Below are 22436 nucleotides of genomic sequence, written 5' to 3'. Positions count from 1 at the left end.
GCAGACTCCGTTTCGAAGTCTACATTGAATATGGCTAGAAATGTAGGGCTGACCTGCACAGTGAAAAAAGCAATTTGTTGACAGAGCAAGTGAGCAGAAGTGGATGCACATTCTCTATCCTCTCCAATTCCTCTCCCCTTATCAGAGTCACAAGGACCCCCACTGCTCTCTGCTCCCTGTGCCAGGGCTCCCACACTGCCCAGCACAGCGGTGCTGCTGATGGCAGCTCCTGGGCTCCAGGCTGTGCCCTGTGTCCCTGGACTCCATGGAGCACAGCCCCAAGGATTTATGGTCGTGGCGGACCCCCTGAGCTGCCCCTGCTCTCGACCGAGCAGCCCCAGCTCTCACAGCCCCTTTACCCGGCACAGCTGCTCCAGGCCCTGCTGCGCCCTGGAGGCCCTGTGCTGGGCTCTCTCCAGTGAGTCCAGGTCTGTCCCGTGCTGGAGGGCTCAGAAGTGGTGGGCCCAGAGCTTCAGGAGTGGCCTCAGCAGAGTCGAATACGAGGAAAGGATCACCTCTCCTGGTTTGCTGCTGAGGCTTTGCCCACTGCAGCCACGGTTACTGTTAGCTCTCTGAGACTAAGGGCTCACTGCTCACTCAGGCCCACCTTGTTGCCCACCAGGACCCCCAGCTCCTTTCCTGCAAAGCCACTTCCAGCTGGCTGCCCACAGCACTTCCAGGTGCTGGGGCTGTTCTTCCCCAGGTGCAGGACTCTGCACTTCCCCTTCTTGAATTGGACGAGGTTTCCGACAGCCCATTTTCCAGCCTGTCCAAGTCACGCCTTACCTGCAACAGCCTGGAGCACCACAAAGAGCACAGCCAGCAGCAGGAAAAGGATCCTCATGGCCACGGCTGGGATGAGAAATCCTTACCTGCAACGAACTGACACAAAAAGACCAAAGGACATGGAATGGGTATCTCCTGACTGAGAGATGAGCAACAGCTTATAATGTGCCTGGAATGACCCACACCAAAATCTTCTACAGTACAATGAACTGAGAAGAAGCTGCAGATATTCAAATAGTTCATGAATGTGCCTCAAGGCAACTAGGCCTCACTATCTCCTATTCTTTGAACTTCCAAAACATTTGAGACCAGAAGATCCTACATTCCCTTTCATGCCCTATTGTTCCAAAATCCTGTCACTGTTTTTTTGGGTATTGGCCTTCTTGCATTGAGAATTTTTTTTTACATGCATACAGTACACAATGTGCTACTCTGAAAGCAACGCCAACTGATGAACCATTCACCTTCAGACTGCCATAGTATTCAGAGAACAAGACAAGTGTTATTGTTCTCCAAGTTGGAGAAGGACACCGTTATCTCTTGGACATCATTTAAAGCATGACCTCAACCATAACAGAAGTGGAATTTGGGCGAGCTATTGAGTAAGAAGGCATCAAACATGCTGTTCATATGCCAGCCTCTGTAGGCAGCTGGACAATTCCAGGCTGGAAAGAGATCAGTGTCACCCAGTGCCCATGTTCTGCATAGGAATGAGAGCAAAAGCAGTGGATAAAGGCAAGGAGCAGAGGGCACCTGTCCAGAAGCAGCAACAGGAGGGATTACCCACTGAGGAGGAGGAGGATCAGCGCTGCCTTCTGTCTCTCTTCTCCTGCAGGCTCCCCAGCCCCAAACACACCTCTTTATGTGAAGTTTGGGGCTGCTGGCAGAGCAGTCAGTGGCCAATGAGTGAAGGCTTTTGCCTCCCAATAGGTCCTGCATTTTGCTGCCTTCCAATGAGGCTGCACCTTGGGACAGCTTTGACCACAACTCCCCAGGTCTTGGTGCAATCCATCTCAGAGCATTCCGCTTCCTGCGAGAGACGTTAGGCCACAGGGCTATGTGAAATACCTGGAAACAGGCACGGACTGCTGCTTACGTCCTACTTCTGTCTTCAGTCTGAAGTTTTATCTCATGGCTGCAACAGCATCTTGGCCATCATTTGCCTGCATAATGCTTTGGCCTTTACAGCCAGCCTTCTTGTTTCTTCTCCTTGTCAAGAGAAGAAGGAGCACTGCCTGCCTTTCAGTGTCTTAATTATGCTGTTGTTAATTTAGTGCTTAGCAGTATATGAATTAATAACATAGACACATGCAATCTTTCATGCAGAATTTTATAAGAAAATACATTTTCATTTCTTTTTCCTTTTAGGATTACTCTTGATTTTTCTTCTTTTGTTGTTTCAGTGCCCTTCCTGATATGAGCATGCACTTAGTCCAGCACACACGCCAACGTCCTATTTATTTCCTCGACTGTCACAGAATCAAAGAATCATAGAATGGTGATAGACGGAAGATGCCTTGAAGATCATCCAGTTTCAACGCCTTGCTTTAGACAGGGACACCTCTCTGTAGTCCACATGTAGTTCACAGCCCCATCCAGCCCTGGCCATGAATGCTTCCAAGGAATGGGCATTCAAAACCTTGCTGGGCAACTTGTTCCAGTACCTCACCGATCACACAGTAAAATTTTTCTTTTTGATATCTAGTCTAAATCTACTCTTTTCCAGTTTGAAACTATTTTTCTTCATTCTGTCAATACCTGCCCCTACCAGAAAGTCCCTTCCCAGTGTTCCTGTAGGCCCCCTGCAAGTACTGGGTGGCCCCCATAAGGTCCCTTGGAGCCTTCTCTTCTGCAGGATGAAAAGGCCCATCTCTTTCCACCTGTCCTGGCTGGGGAGACGCTCCAGCCCTCTGATCATCTTTGTGGCCCTCCTCTGGACTGCTCCAACACCTCCATGTCCTCCTCGTGTTGTAGGCCCCACAATTGGATGCAGTACTCCAGGTGAGATCTCACAAGAGCAGAGCAGAGGGGCAGAATCACCTCCCTCCCCATGCTGGTCACGCTTCTTTTGACACAACCCAGGATACGGTTGGCCAATGAACAAGCACTCATTGCTGGCACAAGCTGAATCTTTCATCAGTCGATGCTCCCAAACCCTTCTCCTCAGAGCTGCTCTCAAGTCATTCCCTGCCCAGACTGTATCTGTGCTTGGGATTGCCTCAGCCCAGGTGCAGGACTTTTCACTTGGTGGTGTTGAACTTCCTGAGGTTGACATAGGCCCTCCTCAGTAGCCTGTCCAGTTCCCTCCGGATGGCATCCCTTTTGCTCTAGTTTGTCAGTTGTACCACAGGAGCAAAAGGAGGCCGTTACCTGGTCCCTGAGTCTTTGAGACCGATCATGAATATTTATTGCACTGTCTATATTGGGCATGGGGCAGAAGTGCCCAATGAATTCATTGACAGCCAGACACTTCCCCAGATGGATTTTATGCTGTTCTTGCTAACTGTGGACGTGCCATGAGGACAAGTGTTGGGTAATGTTTCCAAGGGTCACTCCTTTCTTCCTGTTATTAGCAGAGAGGACACGGGGAGAAGAGGATGGCAACGAGAAGGTGAAGGAACCTCATGGTGAGAAGTTTGCTGTTGAAGATTATCACTCAACTAACACTGCCAAGGTCACCAGTAAACCAGGTCCCTTAGTGACATCTCCCTCCAGCAACCTCCAATCAGGCAGTTGTAGAGAGCCATAAAGTCTCAGCCTGTATTTCTGCACAATGCTTATCTCAGCAAGTCACCTGCCCACCTGTGTGTTACTGCCTCTGGTACAAGGAGATCAAGGAAAAATCCCCATCTTCCCCAACAGACACAGCCAAGATTCATCCATAGAAATGCCAGTGTTAGCCATTTTATTGAAGCAAGGAAGAAATATTTATGATTTCAGAAGTGCTGATATCTGCTTCAAAGCAAGGGAAGTACTGAATTCTTTTTATTTTTTTTTTTTTCTTTTCTTTTTTTGCAGTAGGATGTGATGCCTGCAGGTGTGATGGAGTTGGAGTGCCAGAGATGCCATTTGGTAGATGCAGGAAGGATTTCCCAGGAGAAGCCAGGGAGTCATCATTCCCACCTGCCCCTGCTAAAATAAAGATACGAGAGCCTTTGCTTGCCCACCAACAGGTATTCTGTGGTGTAATTCATTTGGGTTGGGGTCCATCTGCTGTATTTCATGGCACCACAATGCAGGCTGCCATGGGACATGAACAACGCCTGGGAACCCTGTGTTCCAGCAGGGCTGTCATTGGAGAAGTGAGACGTGGTGCTGTCAGCAGCTGTGCCTCTCAGCTGTCAGCCATTGCTATGGGGATGCCTTGCACTTCCACCTACCTTACACAGCAAGAGCGAAATCCACCACATGATCCAACCCGGTAAAATGGCCGCCGACATTGCCAAGGAAAGCAGAATCCCCTTCGAAATCTGCAAGCACGCATAGGGCTGGAAAAGAAGGGCTCACCTGTACAGAGGGGGGAAAAAAGCAATTTGTTGACAGAGCAAGTGAGCAGAAGTGGATGCACATTCTCTATCCTCTCCAATTCCTCTCCCCTTATCAGAGTCACAAGGACCCCCACTGCTCTCTGCTCCCTGTGCCAGGGCTCCCACACTGCCCAGCACAGCGGTGCTGCTGATGGCAGCTCCTGGGCTCCAGGCTGTGCCCTGTGTCCCTGGACTCCATGGAGCACAGCCCCAAGGATTTATGGTCGTGGCGGACCCCCTGAGCTGCCCCTGCTCTCGACCGAGCAGCCCCAGCTCTCACAGCCCCTTTACCCGGCACAGCTGCTCCAGGCCCTGCTGCGCCCTGGAGGCCCTGTGCTGGGCTCTCTCCAGTGAGTCCAGGTCTGTCCCGTGCTGGAGGGCTCAGAAGTGGTGGGCCCAGAGCTTCAGGAGTGGCCTCAGCAGAGTCGAATACGAGGAAAGGATCACCTCTCCTGGTTTGCTGCTGAGGCTTTGCCCACTGCAGCCACGGTTACTGTTAGCTCTCTGAGCACTAAGGGCTCACTGCTCACTCAGGCCCACCTTGTTGCCCACCAGGACCCCCGGCTCCTTTCCTGCACAGCCGCTTCCAGCTGGCTGCCCGCAGCACTTCCAGGTGCTGGGGCTGTTCTTCCCCAGGTGCAGGACTCTGCACTTCCCCTTCTTGAATTGGACGAGGTTCCTGACAGCCCATTTTCCAGCCTGTCCAAGTCACGCCTTACCTGCAACAGCCTGGAGCAGCACAAAGAGCACAGCCAGCAGCAGGAAAAGGATCCTCATGGCCACGGCCGGGATGAGAAATCCTTACCTGCAACGAACTGACACAACAAGACAAAAAAACATTGAACCTGACCTGTTGCTCTACTCTCCTGACTGAGAGATGATCAACAGCTTATAATGTGCCTGGAATGACCCACACCAAAATCTTCTACAGTACAGTGAACTCAGAGTTGCAGATATTCAACTAGTTCATGAATGCATCTTGAGGCAACCAGGCCTCACCACCTCCTCTACTTTGAGTTTCCAAAACTTCTGAGACTAGAAACCTGTACAGTCCCTTTCATCCCCTATTGTTCCAAAATCCTGTCACTGATATTTTGAGTATTGGCCTTCTTGCATTGAATTTTGATTCTGGTTCTGTATGTTACAGGATGTGTTACTCTAAAACCATCATCAACTGATGAACCATTCACCTACAGCCTGACATGATTTTCAGAGACCAAGACAAATTGTTCTCCAAGTTGGAGAAGGACACCGTTATCTCTTGGGCATCAGTGAAAACATGACCTCAACCACAACGGAATTGGTATTTTGGTAAGCTGTGGAGCAAGAAGGGCAGATTGGAGCACTGAGTGCTATCCAGATGCCAGCCTCTGAAGGCAGCTGGACAATTCCAGGCTGGAAAGAGATCAGTGTCACCCAGTGCCCATAGACTGCATAGGAATGAAAGCAAAAGCAGTGGATAAAGGCAAAGAGCAGAGGACACCTGTCCAGAAGCAGCAACAGGAGGGATTACCCACTGAGGAGGAGGAGGATCACCGCTGCCTTCTGTCTCTCTTCTCCTGCAGGCTCCCCAGCCCCAAACACACCTCTTTATGTGAAGTTTGGGGCTGCTGGCAGAGCAGTCAGTGGCCAATGAGTGAAGGGTTTTGCCTCCCAATGGGTTCTGCATTTTGCTGCCTTCCAATGAGGCTGCACCTTGGGACAGCTTTGACCACAACTCCCCAGGTCTTGGTGCAATCCATCTCAGAGCATTCCGCTTCCTGCGAGAGACGTTAGGCCACAGGGCTATGTGAAATACCTGGAAACAGGCACGGACTGCTGCTTAGGTCCTACTTCTGTCTTCAGTCTGAAGTTTTAGTCTTGCGGCTGCAACAGCATCTTGGCCATCATTTGCCTGCATAATGCTTTGGCCTTTACAGCCAGCCTTCTTGTTTCTTCTCCTTGTCAAGAGAAGAAGGAGCACTGCCTGTCTTTCAGCTCTTAATTATGCTGTCGTTAATTTAGTGCTTAGCAGTATATGAATTAATAACATAGACACATGCAATCTTTCATGCAAAATTTTATAAGAAAATACATTTTCATCCCTTTTCCTCCAAGGATTACTCTTGATTTCTTTTCCTGTTGTTTCAGTGCCCTTTCTGATATGAGCATTCACTTGGTCCTTCCCAGGTTGCCCAGAGCCTTGCAGGATAAGCTGCACATCTGCCAACCTCCCGTTTATTTCCCAGGTTGTCACAGAATCATAGAATGGTTTGTGTTGGAAGGGACCTGTAAGATCGCCCAGTTCCAACCCCCTGCCACAGGCACGGACACCTCCCTCGAGTGCAGGTTGCTCACAGCCCCATCCAGCCTGGCCTGGAGTGCTTCCATAAGGGGCATCCACAGCCTCACAGAACAACCTGTTCCAGTGTCTCACCCATATTTATTGCACTGTCTATATTGGACATGGGGCAGAAGTGCCCAAGGCCAGTACCGACAGGCGGACATTCCCCCAGTTGGATTTCATGCTCTTCCTGCTAATTGTGGACGTGCCATGAGGACAAGTGTTGGGTAATGTTACCAAGGGTCACTCCTTTCTTCCTGTCATTAGCAGAGAGGACACAGGGAGAAGAGGATGGCAACGAGAAGGTGAAGGAACCTCATGGTGAGAAGTTTGCTGTTGAGATCTTCAAGATCATCACTCAGCTAACGCTGCCAAAACCACCGCTAAACCACGTCCCTTCGGGACACCACTCTAAGACATTCAAATACCTACTGGGATGGGGACTTCACCACTTCCCTCTGCAGCCTCTTCCACTACCAACAGGCTATTTCCATGAAAATATTCTTCCAGACATCCAGTCTGAACCTCCCCTGGCACCTCTGGACACCATTTCCTTGTGTCCTATCACTTGTCACCTGAGAGATGAGACCAGCAACCACCTCGCAGCAACCTCCCATCAGGCAGTTGTAGAGAGCCATAAAGTCTCAGCTTGTGTTTCTGCAGAATGTTCATCTCTACAAGCCACCTGCCCACCTGTGTGTTACTGCCTGTAGTGCAAGGAGATCAAGGAAAAATCCCCATCTTCCCCAACAAACACAGCCATGGTTCAACCACAGAAATGCCAGTGTTAGTCATTTTATTGAAGCAAGGAAAGAAGTCGTTTTGGTGCTGCAGCCTTGTTCAGATTTGTGATTTCACAGGTGCTGGTATGTGCTTCAGAGCAAGGGAAATATTAAAAGCCATTCCTTTTTTTTAATTTTTTTTTTTTTTTTTTTTTTTTTTTTTTTTGCAGGAGGATGTGGTGCCAGCAGGTATGATGGAGCTGGAGTGCTGGAGAGGCCATTTGGTAGATGCAGGAAGTATTCCCCAGGAGAAGTCAGGGAGGTATCAGTTATTCCAGCCCCTATATGATAAAAAGGAGACAGTCTTAGCTTGCCCCTTCAGCAGGTTGTCTGTGGTGTCACTCATCTGGAGGTGCTTATCTGCTGTATTTCATGGCACCAGAACGGATGCTGCCATGGGATGTGAACAACCCCTGAAGACCCTCTATGCCAGCAAGGTGGTCATTGGAGGAGTGACACATGGTTCCGTTGGTAGCTGTGACACATAGCTATAAGAATGACTTCCACTTCCACATACCTTGCACAGCAAGAGCCCATTCCATTGTTACATGTTCCAATCCAGTAATATGGCCTCCGACAGATACCTCGAGTGCAGATTCCATTTCGAAGCCTACAAGTATCAATAGGCCTAGGAAAGTAGCGCTGACCTGAACAGTGAAAAAAAAAAAAAAAAATCATTTTCTATGGAACTGAACAAAAGTGGATGCACATTCTCTAAAGCCGGCTGCCCACAGAATGTCCAGGTGCTGGGGCTGTTCTTCCCCAGGTGCAGGACTCTGCACTTCCCCTTCTTGAATTGGACGAGGTTCCTGACAGCCCATTTTCCAGCCTGTCCAAGTCACGCCTTACCTGCAGCAGCCTGGAGCACCACAAAGAGCACAGCCAGCAGCAGGAAAAGGATCCTCATGGCCACGGCTGGGATGAGAAATCCTTACCTGCAACGAACTGACACAACAGGACCAAAGGACATGGAATAGTTATCTCCTGACTGAGAGATGAGCAACAGCTTATAACATGCCCCAAATGACTCACACCAAAATCTTCTACAGTACAGTGAACTGAAAAGAAGCTGCAGATATTCAAATAGTTCATGAATGTATCTTGAGCAACCAGGCCACACCATCTCCTCTACTTTGAGTTTCCAAGACATCTAAGACTAGAAGCCCCTACATTCCCTTTCATGCCCTATTGTTCCAAAATCCTGTCACTGATATTTTGAGTATTGGCCTTCTTGCATTGAGAATTTTGTTTCTGCTTCTGTATGGTACACAACATGCTACTCTGAAACCTACACTGACTGATGGACCATTCATCTGCAGCCTGTCATGGTATTCAGAGACCAAGCCAGGTATTGTTGCTCTCCAAGTTGGAGAAGGGCACCGTTATCTCTTGAGCATCAGTGAAAACATGACCTCAACCGTAACAGAATTGGAATTTTGGTAAGCTGTGGAGCAAGAAAGGCAGATTGGAGCACTGAGTGCTATCCAGATGCCAGCCTCTGTAGGCAGCTGGACAATTCCAGGCTGGAAAGAGATCAGTGTCACCCAGTGCCCATGGACTGCATAGGAATGAAAGCAAAAGCAGTGGATAAAGGCAAGGAGCAGAGGGCACCTGTCCAGAAGCAGCAACAGGAGGGATTACCCACTGAGGAGGAGGAGGATCACCGCTGCCTTCTGTCTCTCTTCTCCTGCAGGCTCCCCAGCCCCAAACACACCTCTTTATGTGAAGTTTGGGGCTGCTGGCAGAGCAGTCACTGGCCAATGAGTGAAGGCTTTTGCTGCCCAGTAGGTTCTGCATTTTGCTGCCTTCCAATGAGGCTGCACCTTGGGACAGCTTTGACCACAACTCCCCAGGTCTTGGTGCAATCCATCTCAGAGCATTCCGCTTCCTGCGAGAGACGTTAGGCCACAGGGCTATGTGAAATACCTGGAAACAGGCACGGACTGCTGCTTACGTCCTACTTCTGTCTTCAGTCTGAAGTTTTATCTCACGGCTGCAACAGCATCTTGGCCATCATTTGCCTGCATAATGCTTTGGCCTTTACAGCCAGCCTTCTTGTTTCTTCTCCTTGTCAAGAGAAGAAGGAGCACTGCCTGCCTTTCAGCTCTTAATTATGCTGTCGTTAATTTACTGCCTAGCAGTATATGAAATAATAACATAGACACATGCAATCTTTCATGCAAAATTTTATAAGAAAATACATTTTCATCCCTTTTCCTCCGAGGATTACTCTTGATTTCTTTTCCTGTTGTTTCAGTGCCCTTTCTGATATGAGCATTCACTTGGTCCTTCCCAGGTTGCCCAGAGCCTTGCAGGATAAGCTGCACATCTGCCAACCTCCCGTTTATTTCCCAGGTTGTCACAGAATCATAGAATGGTTTGTGTTGGAAGGGACCTGTAAGATCGCCCAGTTCCAACCCCCTGCCACAGGCACGGACACCTCCCTCGAGTGCAGGTTGCTCACAGCCCCATCCAGCCTGGCCTGGAGTGCTTCCATAAGGGGCATCCACAGCCTCACAGGACAACCTGTTCCAGTGTCTCACCATGCTCACATTAAATCTTTTCTTCCTGATATCTAGTCCTGATATCTACCCTCTTTCAATTTGAAGTCATTCTCCCTCGTACCATCACTACATACCTTTATAAGACATCCCTCTCCAACATTCCTGTAGGCCTCCCACAGGTTCTGGAATGTCCCTATAAGGCCCCTTGGAGCCTTCTCTTCTCCAAGCTGAAGAGCCCCAGCTCTTTCATCCTTTTCTCATAGAAGAGTGCCCCAGCCCTCTGATCATCTTTGTGGCCCTCCTCTGGACTGCTCCAACAGCTCCATGTCCTCCTCGTGTTGTGGGCCCCACAATTGGATGCAGTACTCCAGGTGAGCAGAGGGGCAGAATCACCTCCCTCCCCATGCTGGTCACACTTCTTTTGACGCAACCCAGGATACGGTTGGCCAATGAACAAGCGCTCATTGCTGGCACAAGCTGAATCTTTCATCAGTCGATGCTCCCAAACCCTTCTCCTCAGGGTTGCTCTCAAGTCATTCCCTGCCCAGCCTGTATCTGTGCTTGGGATTGCCTCAGCCCAGGTGCAGGACTTTTCACTTGGTGGTGTTGAACTTCCTGAGGTTGACTTGGGCCCTCCTCACTGGGCTGTGCAGCTCTATAGGACATGGATGATGTTACCTTTGTCTGTGGGACCTTTCAGAGGTGTTTATTGCACTGGTGCAATGGGTGCAGAAGTGCCCAGGGACTGCATTATTTTGTCTATTTCACATGAAAGAGTGATGTTTTAAAAGATGCTGGGGCTGTTCCCGCTGTAGAGAACTTAGCATCTCTGCAGCTCCAAGCATGAATTGGTCCATGTGAGTAAAGCTTCTTAAAACTCTCAGATACCAAATGTGCATGGAGAAAACTAAAACTTTTGAGATGCCCTGGAGTACCATATTTGCCCTTGAGAACAACCTTGCCTATGATATGAGCTTCAAGTTTTATAAAAATGAATAAATAGAAACATCAGTTGTCACAAGCTGGGAGAAATCTGGATAGAGAGTATTTTTAGTGATAACTAGGGACTTAAACAAGTAGGAAATAGTAAATGCAATGTTGCTACCTTTGGATGAGGAGCTAGACTGGAACCAGTCATTCCCCTCTGCAAGACTCACATGGATGATTTCAGAAATCTCTGTACTGGGAATGTTTTCTTCACAACCAGGTTTCAGCTTTATAATTACTTGGATGGGCTGAAGACAAAGGCAGCTCAGATGCTTTCCATCCTCCCTGAATGGTGCTCTGGGAGTTCTCTGTGTGTGAGCGTGCTGTGCCATTGCAGAAAATTGATTGAAAATACCGGGCAGGAGATGTGATTTCCAGGCAGGGATTGGCCAAGCCTGGTGTGGGCACGTTTCCATGAGACAGGCCAAGGCCAGCATTGACAGCAGGACATTTCCCCAGCTGGATTTCATGCTGTTCTTGCTAACTGTGGACGTGCCATGAGGACAAGTGTTGGGTAATGTTACCAAAGGTCTCTCCTCCCTTCCTGTCATTAGCAGAGAGGACACGGGGAGAAGAGGATGGCAAAGAGAGGGTGAAGGAACCTCATGGTGAGAAGTCTGCTGAGGACTCCCCATTATCAGTGGTAAGTCACAGCTCTTATTTAAAATAAAATCCACCATTCCAAGTCACAGCTCTTATTTAAAATAAAATCCATCATTCCAAGAGTTCTACTTCCGCGGCTTAATTAAAATCTTACAAACAAGAAAACATACTGCTTGATATTTGATCATTATACTCAGTAATGGTGACTCTGGATGGTTATAATCATTTTATCTGCAAAATGTAATTGGAGTCTGCACAATGATCTTACGGTGCGAGATACTTTTGGCTTCTATTTGTCATAGATGTGCTGTGGAGAGAAGGGAAAGATGATCCCTTAGCTTTTTTTCTTTTTATTAAGGACTTAATATCACTTTATAAGCAACAAAAATTAATATTTCTTGAATAATTCAAGGTTTTGAGCATTCCTTATCCTGGTTTATGTCATCATCTACATATGCCTGAAACAAAATAGGTAATAGTTAAATAGGATGGGCATTTTAATCTTTCATCAGCATGCCACAAACATAGCGTGCCAGATCATACAATCACATCCTCTACAGTTGCTCACAAGAAAAGGAAGGAAAAAAAAGAAAAAAAAAAAAAGATAAAGTTCTAAAAGGAAGTACTGTTGATTTTGTGCTTACTGAAGCTTTGCCTATTAGTTATAAAAGTGACCTCGGAAAAAAAATGCTTAAATTATAAGAACTGGATACAGTTTGAAGGATATTAATTAATTTTTATTTTACTTTTATTTTTATTTTATTTAGTTATAATTTAAAAATATAAATAAAATATCTGAAGTCCATCAGATTCAAATGTAGGAGTCTTCAGTGCAGCTGATACTGGCTGTTTTTGCATGTGATGGAGAGAAGATCACTGTATTTGTATTCTTTTGAATTTTATAGATATAAAGCACATTTCATATGATCAAGTAAATGTGTTTTCATATGATCACGTTTTCTTGATCATACGAAATGTGCTTCCCTTAAAAAGTGATATTTCAATAGGCAGTTTCTAGAAAATTTACTCTCTTGAATAAATGATAATTTCAGTTTGCAAATTGTAGGTTGAAAGTCATACGTGATGCTTGAGTCAATACTCCATACAGAATAAATGCAGGATTTTTTTTTTTGGTGGCATTTTTTTCTCCCCCTAGTGGCTGTTGTGTTTTGTGACACTGAACTGGGACATGAAGATCCTTTACCTTTTCTTGGCCGTTCTCCTCATTGTGCTCCAAAGCTCTTTAGGTAAGAGCCCCATAAAGCCAAAGGAAACACCAAGGGAATTTTGTGTGTACAAACACAGTAAAATAGACATGGAAAGGGCTTCCATTTTGGCTGCTGCTATAGTAGTTTGTCACACAGGGTGTGACTGCTGACCTTCTTGCACTGGAAACTGAGAGAATGTAATGGTGCAGAATACTGGAATGCTTCTGTCACACTACAACCCTTGCTCGTACTTCGTCTTCTTTTGGAAGGAAAATGAAAAGTCACCATCTTTGCACAGGTTTCATGCGTGTACCTAACAACGAGGCACAGTGTGAGCAGGCAGGAGGGATCTGCTCCAAGGACCGCTGCTTCCACCTCCATACCAGAGCCTTTGGGCACTGCCAGCAAGCCGTCCCGTGCTGCCGGACTGTGGTGAGCTGCAGTTGTTCAAAGATCAGCTGTTTGATGGGGAATGGGTTTGTTATATACCTTAGCTAGTATGCTCAGAGGGTTTCCTACAGAATTCAAAGGTTCACCCATTTATTGCAACGCAAAATTATGGGGGAAAAAATGCAACAAAAAAAGACTTCCATGAAAATGTGTACGCTGCTTCCACTGTTTGATATGTAATTTTCTGTACCATCTTGCTGAATGATGTTTGCAACTCATCTTGGTTTTGGAAGTTCTTGTTTAAACTATGCTCAGTAATAGTAAAAGAGGTATTAAAAAACAAAGCAGAACAAAACAGACTAAGCAGTAGATTTAAATAAAGAGATTCTCTATCTTCGTATCAGAGACTTCAAGATGTGGAGGAAGCTTCGGGTATAGAAGCTTCCAGGCATTTCATGATTAAGTATGTATGTATGTATGCATGTATGTATGTATGTATGTATGTATGTATGTATTTGTGGTTATAAGATCACAGTCTGAAAGTTTATTTCCCCTTCTTTCTTTCCAGAAGAGTGACTGGATGCTGGAAGGGAGGTGATGGAGTCACCATCCCTGGGGGTGTTCAAGAAACATTTCCATGTTTTGCTAAGGGTTGTGGTTTAGTGGGGTGACATTAGTGGTATGTGGATGGTTGGACTGGATGATCTTGGAGGACTTTTACAACTTTGGTGCTTCTGTGATTCTCTCTTGCAGTACAACTAATGTTTGCCAGGACCTCAGAGCAGCTAAGCAGCTCTTCTGGTGATGCAAGAGATTCATCATCCTGCTACAAAACCTGGAATGTGGGGCTGAGAATATGGGTTTAACGTGCACACATGCGTGCACTAAGGGTTGAACAGAAGAGGAAAGAAAAGAGGCACCTCTGCAAACAAATGAATGGACCCGAAGAGGCTCTGACGGTGGTCGCTGAACCACCCAGTGAAGACTAGTGTTCCTTTTCTTTTCTAAAATAAAATAGTTTTTAGCAAAATCACACTGCATCCCCTTGAGAAGATGCAGAGCAGATTCTTGCTTTGGCCTTCAGATCAGATGCTTGCATTTTTCTTTTCTGCTTAGAATTAACAGTAATGGAATTAACACTGAAAGACAGAATCTCTGGGAGAGGCTGAATGCACAACTGAGGTTTTCATATTTTGTAGACCACATATCTCTACACATTTTAATAAGTGTTCTCCAGAAGACCTGTGTCTGCTCCTGATACCTGCAAGGAGTTGTCTTGGTTTGTGTTTTTGCTGGAAGTCCTGGCCCCCATCTCACCCAGGGTTAGTGTGACATGATAAAAAATCCAAACTCACATGCAGACAGGAATATGGACAGATCCTCTTATTGTATCAGTTAGCAACAGTCAACAACAACTTGTACAAACCCCTGTGAATGGGTTAGTAGAAGGCTGGCACAAAGGGATTGTGTGCGTGGCCCATGGAACTCCAAAACTAGTTCACAGCAGCTCATGGGGTAGAAAGTGTGGGTATCTTTATCCATTGCTCATCTGAGATCCTTTTGTTCTTTGCATTAGCCCTCTGGTGTGCTAAGCACATGGGACACCATGCCATGCCATCCCATCCCCTGCCATGCTAGCCAATCCCATGCTGTGCCATCCCATGCTGTGCCATCCCATGCCATCCCATCCCCTGCCATGCTAGCCAATCCCATGCTGTGCCATGCCATGCCATGCCATGCCATGCCAGCCCATCCCATCCCATACGAGTGTGTTTGGGGGCTTTCACTCATTTTTCTGCTGTTTTTCTGAAACATTATCAAGTTTGTTGGCAGCCCTTGGAACAAAACAGGGGACATTTCTTAACAGTGGAGACTCCAGGCTGATGCACATGCATCCAGACAGCACAGTGCTGTGACTAATAGTTCACTATTTAGCATTCAGGGAAGTAACACCCCCTGCTGATCTAGACAAAATGCAGGCAGCAGGACCAGAATCACATAGATTCAGTGAGGTGGTTTCAAGACCTTGTCCTTCTGCCATATTGGGTTTCTCTGTGTTGACATTCCCAGCACTTCATGTTGGGGTGGCAGAGGACAGAAGAACAGACCCAGCATAGTGCTCTGGACTGTTGGTGGTTTTTGGTGTACTAACATGTGTATTTCCACACAGATTGCTGCAACCCACACACTTTAAGGATGATTTAATAGGACACAATGATACATGCATGTAAATTAATTTAGTTAAATAAACTTCATTTACAAGTTGATTTTTGTAGACAGTAATAACAACAAAACCACCCTGACATACACCAGCAAATGTCAGCAATGTGGTTTCACTTGGAATTGTTTTTATTAGAAATGAAGCTGCAAATCTCTATCGAGAATTCCTCCTCAGATCTTCTCGTGCTCCCAGGACTCTTCACTCCATTGGGAAAGGCTCCTTGGGTTTGCATCAAAGTTCAAAGATCCTGTGGTGTCGTAAGGCAGGAGACGTCTCAGATTCCCAGGGCTCTTATCTGCTTGGTCAGTGAGGTCTCAGATTTAAGAGCTGGGTCTCCTGCAAAGAGAAATCAGGTGGTGACCTATTCAGCCTTTCTCTATCCAGACAAGCAAATGATACGTTCCCATCTCAGGCTGGTGTAGACACCTGGTAACACATGAGGTTGAAGGCTACTGGAGATCCTTGTGATCTGGACCTCTGATCTATATCACTGAATCACAGAATGGTTGAGATTGGATGCACTTCTGAGTCCCTTTGGTCCCCCCAACCCCAGCAGGGCTGCCCAGAGCAGGGAGCCCAGCACCAAGGCAAGGGGCTGTGGGAGATCCCCCAAGAGGAGCCACTATTGCTCTCTGCTCCTTGTGCCAGGGCTTTGGCAAGGCTTCACATTATTCTTTTTTTTTTTTTTTTTATGCTTCAGCATAGTGTTTCACAGAAACCCACTTCAATTAAATATGAATGCAAATAATTAAAGATAAATAAATAAGCAAAACAAGAACAACTAATTTACAATGTCCAAAAAAGGGTAGGTATGCTACAGCTCATGTCATTAGCTGCATAATTGGACCACGGCATACTACAGCATTGCTCCACATGATATGTCTCCTATAGATAAAGAGGTTTTCTCATGGTGCTGATGAAAACACGTTTTACTTCCAGAGAGTGGAAGATCTCCTACAGCACTTTGCTCTGATATTTGGCACTCTGCACCTAACAGAACAGCCCAGGTGGGGAACTGCATTCCAGGTATGAGTTCTGACTTGATTCTAGTTATGCTATGCTGATACCCCTGGGTTTCTCAGGAGAAACTCCCTTACCATTTGCAGCATTTCAGCTTCCCATCACGGCAGGTTCCAATGTCAACCGAAGGAGCAGGGCATGCAATAAAAGAGCAGGAGCCATGGCTCTGCCGGCATGCTAAGGTGTCAGCAGCTTCTTGGCTGTAAGCTGCAAGATATCAAAGGGAAACTGACGTTCATTTACCACACCAGAGCATAAGGAGAGATGCAGCATGAGATTACAAGGCATGCTATGTGATATCCTGACATCGTGCTTGGCATGCAGGTTTGTGATTGGGGTATCTTTAAAATTAATCTCACACCGCCCAGAAAAGGTGATGGTATCCAAATTAAAATGTCTTAACTGGACTTTTTCAGGCTTCCAGCCCAAGTTTCAGCAGATATAAATTATCATTCATTATCTTCTGATTTGAATAGCTTTCTGCGTGCTCACAGGGAAGCTGTGTACACTGTTACCAAATATAATGCAGTAAAGCTAACACGGCATAGAAATCATGACACCACAGCCAAACCCAGGGAATATAACACGTCCCACTAGAACTTTTTATATAGCTTTGTATATACTATGTAATAAGGTCAGTGACTGTTGTCACTGGTGCTGTATATGGTTTTAGGTAGCCACTATGCTGATTTAACCATGACTGATATGTTCAGAGCTGAAGCCAAACGCTCAGGTGATGTCAAACTGCAACTCCATCATCACCAGGACAACTGCTAGGCTTATCCCATGTGAAATGCTACCCCCAGGTTTGGGTCAGAGGGCTTACAGGTTAAACATTACTCATTCCAACTGAGACGTCCAGCCTGAAATTCAAATTGCATTCTTGGCACATTATTTAAGTGAATCTCCTACAAGTGCCTGCTGTTGGGCTTAGTGGCTCTACATCCCTTCACTGAGTAGACAGGCACTTGCTGAGCTAGGAAAGGAAGTACAAATGTAAGTCTACTGCAAATCAAAGCAGCAATGGAGAAAGCTTAAACTTCTCTGAAGCACTTAGAACAGCCTGGAATTAAGCATATCAAACCCATTAAATGCACTGTGAAAACAGAGAGTTGAGGCAAAGCCCCACAGTCACAACTGTATTATTTGAAAAATACAGGTCTGCTTGATCTAGAATACACACTTGGGAGGTGTGAGTATAAATGTGAGAAGAGAAAGCTCGCATATTGCAAGATGGTGTCTTAAGCATCACCCCGCAGAGCTGCCTAAATACACAGGGAGAGAATCTTCTTTCCACCCTTCCAATCACATAACTCGATGCAAGATGCTCAGGGCTAGCATGAGACCACAGGCAAGTCAAGGACCTTGACTCAGAAGGTTAAAGACTATGGTTATGAATAAGGAAAGGGAGTCTAAGTATGACAAGAGTCCAAGAGCATAGAGGCTAGGACTTCTCTGCACATGTACCCTTTTAGTCTCCATCTCACCTATTTTCCATCTTACCTGGAGCAGCCTGGAAGAGGAAGAAGAGAATAGCAACAAGGAAGAAAAGGATTCTCATGATTGTCTTCTGCTGTGGAATAGCCTTTGCAGCTGTGAAAATACCTGAAGGTGTTCAGAAGCTGATGTATGAGGCAGAAGATGGCTGGTCCCTGCACTTATAAAGGCTGTGGGTCTGGACAGTGCAGACACTTCAGGGGAGGAGGAGTGGTGAGAGTTCACTGCCCTGTGACTGTAGAGATTGGTGATGTATGAAGATGTTGCAACCCAACACATTTGAAGATGCCTGACCTGAACAAGGACCAAATGACACCCTGTGCTCAGCTGATGGGCTGCACCCGGAGAGGACACAGGATTGGAGCAGGAGGGAGGTGGGTTCCTGTGATTCACAATACTGTAAACCATGCGGGTTTGCTGATGCCTTGTGGCTCTTGGACATGATGTTGTCACAGACTGTCCCCTTCCCAGCCATGGGGTACTGCTAACCTACCAAGACTGCATGAAACAAGGATGCAACAGATCCTTCTACTTGGATGGAGGAGTGGGTCAGGGCTTTGGTCCTCTCTTGAGTTGGAATTGTGGGGCTGCATGTGTAGGAGTCAGAAGTGAAAGGACTGTGGACATCCCCTCATCCCTGTCCATGATATCTGCAACTTGGTGCAATTTCTCCCAGATGTTCTGGCACGGTTCAAAGCTCAATTGCTACCTGCATCCTTTATTTGAGACCTCAGCCATGACGTTTTACCACACCAGGAAGATGAAGTCATTAGACAGAAAGAACCAGAAGGAACACCTCTATGCCCTGTGCCACTCTGTTGTGGGAGACTGCATCCCAGTTCCCTTTTGGCAACCAACTAAGCTATCTTGAAAATGGTGATATTGTGTGCCTCAAGGCTCCTGCCTGCACTGAGTCCCTCTACCTCGCTCTGATGGCTACAGCCTTAATACTTGTGCTTATCATTGAGAAATGCCACTCTTGAGGCATGTGAAAACTGTACATGTTTTATTGGCATTTCTTTTTGCAAACACTGGAAGCCAAGAATCATTAATGAAATCAAGTCATGAGGGTGCTTAATTTTTTACTGCTTCTGTGCAAAAATAAATAGCAGGAAGTCAGCTATGCTTGTGTGCAGAGAGTATGGTGATCCATGTCTGGTAAAGCAGTTGAAACAAATTGGGTGCTTGTTACAGTTTGTGAAAAAGCACACCATGTTCTTTTCACGGCTATGTCAGGCCTAGGATTTCAGAAACATGCAAAAATATTCTTTACAGTGGAAAGCGAATGAGGAGGTTGGGTATGGGCAAGAGGAGGCAGGTGGCAAAGAAGACAAATTTCTTTTTGTCCATGCTCAGCAAGTTGGAGAGCTATGTAATGCTAGGGTACAGGTAGGACCATGTATAGGACTGTAGGAGCCATGACCTCATGAGCTCCAAGGGAAGGGCAGTGAGCCTCGTATCTTATTGTGATATGTGATAGGCACTACATCCGGATGTATGTAGGGTATGCATGTATGTTTCCTTCCCTTTTCACCTCCTGGGCTGAGAGTTTTGCATTGATCAGATATGTTCCTGAGTTGAAGTCCTTATAGAATAGCCTGAGTTGAAAGGGATCAATAAGGATCATTGTGTTCAACTCCTGGGGAACACGAAGAGAAAACTGAATTCCAGATCAGCAGAAAGCAAGGCATCAAGCGTGAAGCTGCTTGCTATCAAGTTTGCAAGAATAGCAGGACTTAATGGAGAAGGAAGATGCACTTGTACCCTTCTTACATAACCTTTCCCTGCCTGTCCCAGGGATGTTTGTTTTGGGGAGTGAGGCTGCTGAGCAAACCCTGCTGATATCAGCACATGGTACTACATGCTATTCAGTGCTCTTTGGACCCAAACACTGTCACAAGAGGGAAGGAAAGGGGAAATGGCTCCATCTTCCTCATTTCCCTCTGCAGTCTCCTTCCACTGAATGATAAACACAGTCCAGGCAATAATAGCACCCACAAAGGTGGCCTGGGGTTGAGAAAAGGGAGCCTAGGCAATGTGCCTTGCTTCTCCCTTCTCATTGAGAACCAAAAGGAGATGCTGGCAAACAGTCCCCAGCACACAGAGAAAGCAGCAGGGTGGTTACTGATGGGGAGCTGTCTACCTTGAGGTATGCATTTGACCTGAGAGCAAAGGAGCAGGAGGAGGAGTTTGCATGGGTCCTGCTCTTGTGAAGAATGGCAGATCCATCAGCCAGAAAGAGTGAATTCATAGAATCATAGAAAAGGAAATGGGTTGAAAAGGAGCACAGTGATCACCGAGTTTCAACTACCAGGGTCGCCAAGCACCAGAAGGAAAACCAGTGAGAGGCTCAGATAGCTGAATACGCAGCGACCGTAACAGTGGGCAGGAAGCGCAGGATGTTCGTTACCCTTGATGGAGCACTTGATAGGGGCTTCTCATGCATGAAACTAGGTTTCAGAGGGAGTTCTACAGCCCAAGTGCCTGTGATTGTGCAAGGTCAGCCGTAGGACAGCCTCCAATCTGGCTTCCTACCATAACAGTGAGCTACGAGGGGGGGAAGTCACTGAGCAGCAAGTTATTGGAAAGTCCATAGCACAATCACTATTTTGAAAACTGGTCCATCCTTCAGGTAGTTGAGAAAGAGGTTTTCTGATGTCCTGCATTAGCTTTCAAAGGTGTGCATCAGTTGTGAGGTCTCTTTTTTCCCTGTAGTTTGTATTATCTGATTTGAATCATCATCGAGATGCACTATCAAACAGGTTGGATCCAGTTGCTTTCCTGCAGATCTCCAGGAGAGGAAAAAAAAAAGTTTCTTACCAGGGACATTCTCAATAGACATGGGTTGAGGGACATCTTGAGGGGAACACTCAGTAATCAGTGAATGAGAGATTCAAGCCAGCAAAGTGATGCAGGTGGCTTCTGGTCAAAACAAAAGCCCTTAATGGATGTGAGATGTAGCATCTAGAAACAAGAAGGGACCACCCCACTTGGAGAACTTTATGGCTTTAATCACTTCAGGTGTGCTTCACTGGGAGAAGAGGGAAATCTGAGTTCATCCAGACTTAATAACAAAGATTTCTTGTAGGGGGAACGTGAGGGGTGGAAAAGAGATGAGCTTTGCCTGCAGTAGTAGAATGGGACCAAGTGCTGAGAGTGAGATGTATGGCTGATGATTAGATGCTAGCAGGGTCTTCACTGAAGCTTAGGAATGGGACAACCAGGCATTTCCTGAAAAAGTCATGGCTCAGGGGTTTGCATACACTAGAAACAGTTCTGCTGTGCACCACAAATGCAACCATCTGACTTTGTAAGAGGAGAGGTTTTGTCAGCAGTCTTCCACTTCACCTGAAAACTGCTCCTGCACTTCTTAGTCACTGGTGTAGATGTAGTTGAGTCTTTATAAACAAAGAGCACTCCTGCAGGTCACCACATTTCAAGAAGTATAGCAAGAGGTACTCCAACAGCTTACGTCACCTCTAGCATGTCAAGAATGGAGTTAAATTAAACTATTAGTGGGTTTTAAGGCATTTAAGGACACTATAATTTCTTTGTGACGTTTTATCTGCAAGTCGAGATCCATCTATTCTGTGAAAAAAATGGGTCATCTGAAGATTGGTCATTCTCCTCTTCATCCTCTGGGTCTGCGCCCAGTGAACTGGATTGGTAAAAGTTGAATGTGTTGTGCTCTTCAGACTAGCAAAATGGGAGAGTTTGATGAAGAAACTAAGACCACAGGAAGGAAATGAAATGCCACACCGACTCTGTTAATTTGAACTGTAATTATTTCTGCATTTCCTTTCTGTTTCTGATTGAGATTCTTCTCAGATTGTTTAAATCCTTCTACCTTCCCTCAAAAACTAATATAGATTGATGGATGGATAGAATTGAAGAATCATAGAATGGCCTGGGTTGAAAAGGAGCACAGTGCTCATCCAGTTCCAACCCCCTGCTATGTGCAGGTCACCAACCAGCAGACCAGGCTGCCCAGAGCCACATCCAGCCTGGCCTTGAATGCCTGCAGGGATGGGGCATCCACAGCCTCCTTGGGCAACCTGTTCCAGTGCCTCACCACCCTCTGGGGGAAAAACTCCCCCCTGATATCTAGCCTAAACCTCCCCTGTCTCAGTTTAAGAACATTCCCCCTTGTCCTATCACTATCCACCCTCACAAACAGCCGTTCCCCCTCCTGTTTATCCGCTCCCTTCAAGTACTGAAGGCCACAATGAGGTCTCCCTGGAGCCTTCTCTTCTCTAAGCTCAACAAGCCCAGTTCCCTCAACCCTTCTTCATAGGAGAAATAGAATAGATAAAAGGATAGACATAAAGACAGACAGAAAGGTAGATACACTGACAGATAAAAAGCTCCAGTTGTGGAGAAGGAATATTTTCTTTGGCTGGATATAAATCCACATTCAGAGATATGGGAATCATTTAAATTACCTAAAAATGGGCTCCTCTGCCATGTGGAAATTCCTGGTTTGTTTCTAATGCATCTGGTTGAAATCAGCCTCGTGTTGCCCTAACAGCCTTTCAAGATGATAGATGTAAGAAATTGACTCCAAAACCAGACCTCTTGCTTCCATGAC

The 22436-nt window shown here is 46.4% G+C and overlaps 4 protein-coding genes across 7 annotated transcripts; 1 reads left to right on the top strand and 3 right to left on the bottom strand.

Moving 5' to 3' along the window:
* Positions 1 to 4162: 4162 nt before the first annotated feature.
* Positions 4163 to 5972, bottom strand: LOC149919266 (gallinacin-6-like). The gene is made up of 3 exons (XM_090136619.1): positions 5831 to 5972; positions 5033 to 5128; positions 4163 to 4293 (listed from the first exon to the last, which is right to left on the bottom strand). The coding sequence occupies exons 2-3, from the start codon at positions 5088 to 5090 to the stop codon at positions 4163 to 4165; spliced, it is 189 nt and encodes a 62-aa protein (XP_089992745.1). The 5' UTR covers positions 5091 to 5128; positions 5831 to 5972.
* A 1585-nt stretch (positions 5973 to 7557) lies between these two features.
* LOC116235582 (gallinacin-7-like) lies at positions 7558 to 9207 on the bottom strand. 3 transcript variants are annotated; one of them, XM_090136613.1, is made up of 4 exons: positions 9030 to 9172; positions 8268 to 8363; positions 7936 to 8065; positions 7558 to 7699 (listed from the first exon to the last, which is right to left on the bottom strand). In XM_090136613.1, the coding sequence occupies exons 2-4, from the start codon at positions 8323 to 8325 to the stop codon at positions 7684 to 7686; spliced, it is 204 nt and encodes a 67-aa protein (XP_089992739.1). In that variant the 5' UTR covers positions 8326 to 8363; positions 9030 to 9172; the 3' UTR covers positions 7558 to 7683. The 3 variants fall into 3 exon arrangements, with proteins under 3 accessions (XP_089992739.1, XP_031459659.1, XP_089992738.1); XM_031603799.2 differs by having other exon boundaries at positions 7559 to 7699; positions 9064 to 9207; XM_090136612.1 differs by having other exon boundaries at positions 7559 to 7699; positions 9060 to 9205.
* Positions 9208 to 11399: 2192 nt separating this feature from the next.
* On the top strand, positions 11400 to 14193 carry LOC149919265 (gallinacin-8). Its single transcript, XM_090136738.1, has 4 exons — positions 11400 to 11552; positions 12669 to 12759; positions 13019 to 13152; positions 13864 to 14193. The coding sequence occupies exons 1-4, from the start codon at positions 11427 to 11429 to the stop codon at positions 13870 to 13872; spliced, it is 360 nt and encodes a 119-aa protein (XP_089992864.1). The 5' UTR covers positions 11400 to 11426; the 3' UTR covers positions 13873 to 14193.
* A 1243-nt stretch (positions 14194 to 15436) lies between these two features.
* On the bottom strand, positions 15437 to 18011 carry LOC149919264 (gallinacin-9). Of its 2 annotated transcripts, XM_090136736.1 has the most exons (3): positions 17855 to 18010; positions 16429 to 16558; positions 15437 to 15667 (listed from the first exon to the last, which is right to left on the bottom strand). In XM_090136736.1, the coding sequence occupies exons 1-3, from the start codon at positions 17910 to 17912 to the stop codon at positions 15652 to 15654; spliced, it is 204 nt and encodes a 67-aa protein (XP_089992862.1). In that variant the 5' UTR covers positions 17913 to 18010; the 3' UTR covers positions 15437 to 15651. The 2 variants fall into 2 exon arrangements, with proteins under 2 accessions (XP_089992862.1, XP_089992863.1); XM_090136737.1 differs by lacking the exon at positions 15437 to 15667 and having other exon boundaries at positions 16425 to 16558; positions 17855 to 18011.
* Positions 18012 to 22436: the final 4425 nt, after the last annotated feature.

The sequence above is a fragment of the Phasianus colchicus genome, chromosome 2 (genome assembly GCF_987193195.1).
Source record: "Phasianus colchicus chromosome 2, bPhaCol1.hap1.1, whole genome shotgun sequence".
Taxonomy (NCBI): domain Eukaryota; kingdom Metazoa; phylum Chordata; class Aves; order Galliformes; family Phasianidae; genus Phasianus; species Phasianus colchicus.
Note: the sequence above shows the minus strand (reverse complement) of the source record. Positions and strands in the feature narration are given on the sequence as shown.

Excerpts from the sequence above, each read along its gene's own strand:
- LOC149919266 (XM_090136619.1), bottom strand. The coding sequence starts at position 5,090 with ATGAGGATCCTTTTCCTGCTGCTGGCTGTGCTCTTTGTGCTGCTCCAG. Across the intron at positions 4,294-5,032 it reads GCTGCTCCAGGCTGTTGCAG|GTGAGCCCTTCTTTTCCAGC; the intron begins GTAAGGCGTGAC and ends CCCTCTGTACAG.
- LOC116235582 (XM_031603799.2), bottom strand. The coding sequence starts at position 8,325 with ATGAGGATCCTTTTCCTGCTGCTGGCTGTGCTCTTTGTGGTGCTCCAG. Across the intron at positions 8,066-8,267 it reads GGTGCTCCAGGCTGCTGCAG|GTCAGCGCTACTTTCCTAGG; the intron begins GTAAGGCGTGAC and ends TTCACTGTTCAG.
- LOC149919265 (XM_090136738.1), top strand. The coding sequence starts at position 11,427 with ATGTTACCAAAGGTCTCTCCTCCCTTCCTGTCATTAGCAGAGAGGACA. Across the intron at positions 11,553-12,668 it reads AGGACTCCCCATTATCAGTG|TGGCTGTTGTGTTTTGTGAC; the intron begins GTAAGTCACAGC and ends TTCTCCCCCTAG. Across the intron at positions 12,760-13,018 it reads TGTGCTCCAAAGCTCTTTAG|GTTTCATGCGTGTACCTAAC; the intron begins GTAAGAGCCCCA and ends ATCTTTGCACAG.
- LOC149919264 (XM_090136736.1), bottom strand. The coding sequence starts at position 17,912 with ATGAGAATCCTTTTCTTCCTTGTTGCTATTCTCTTCTTCCTCTTCCAG. Across the intron at positions 16,559-17,854 it reads CCTCTTCCAGGCTGCTCCAG|CTTACAGCCAAGAAGCTGCT; the intron begins GTAAGATGGAAA and ends GATATCTTGCAG.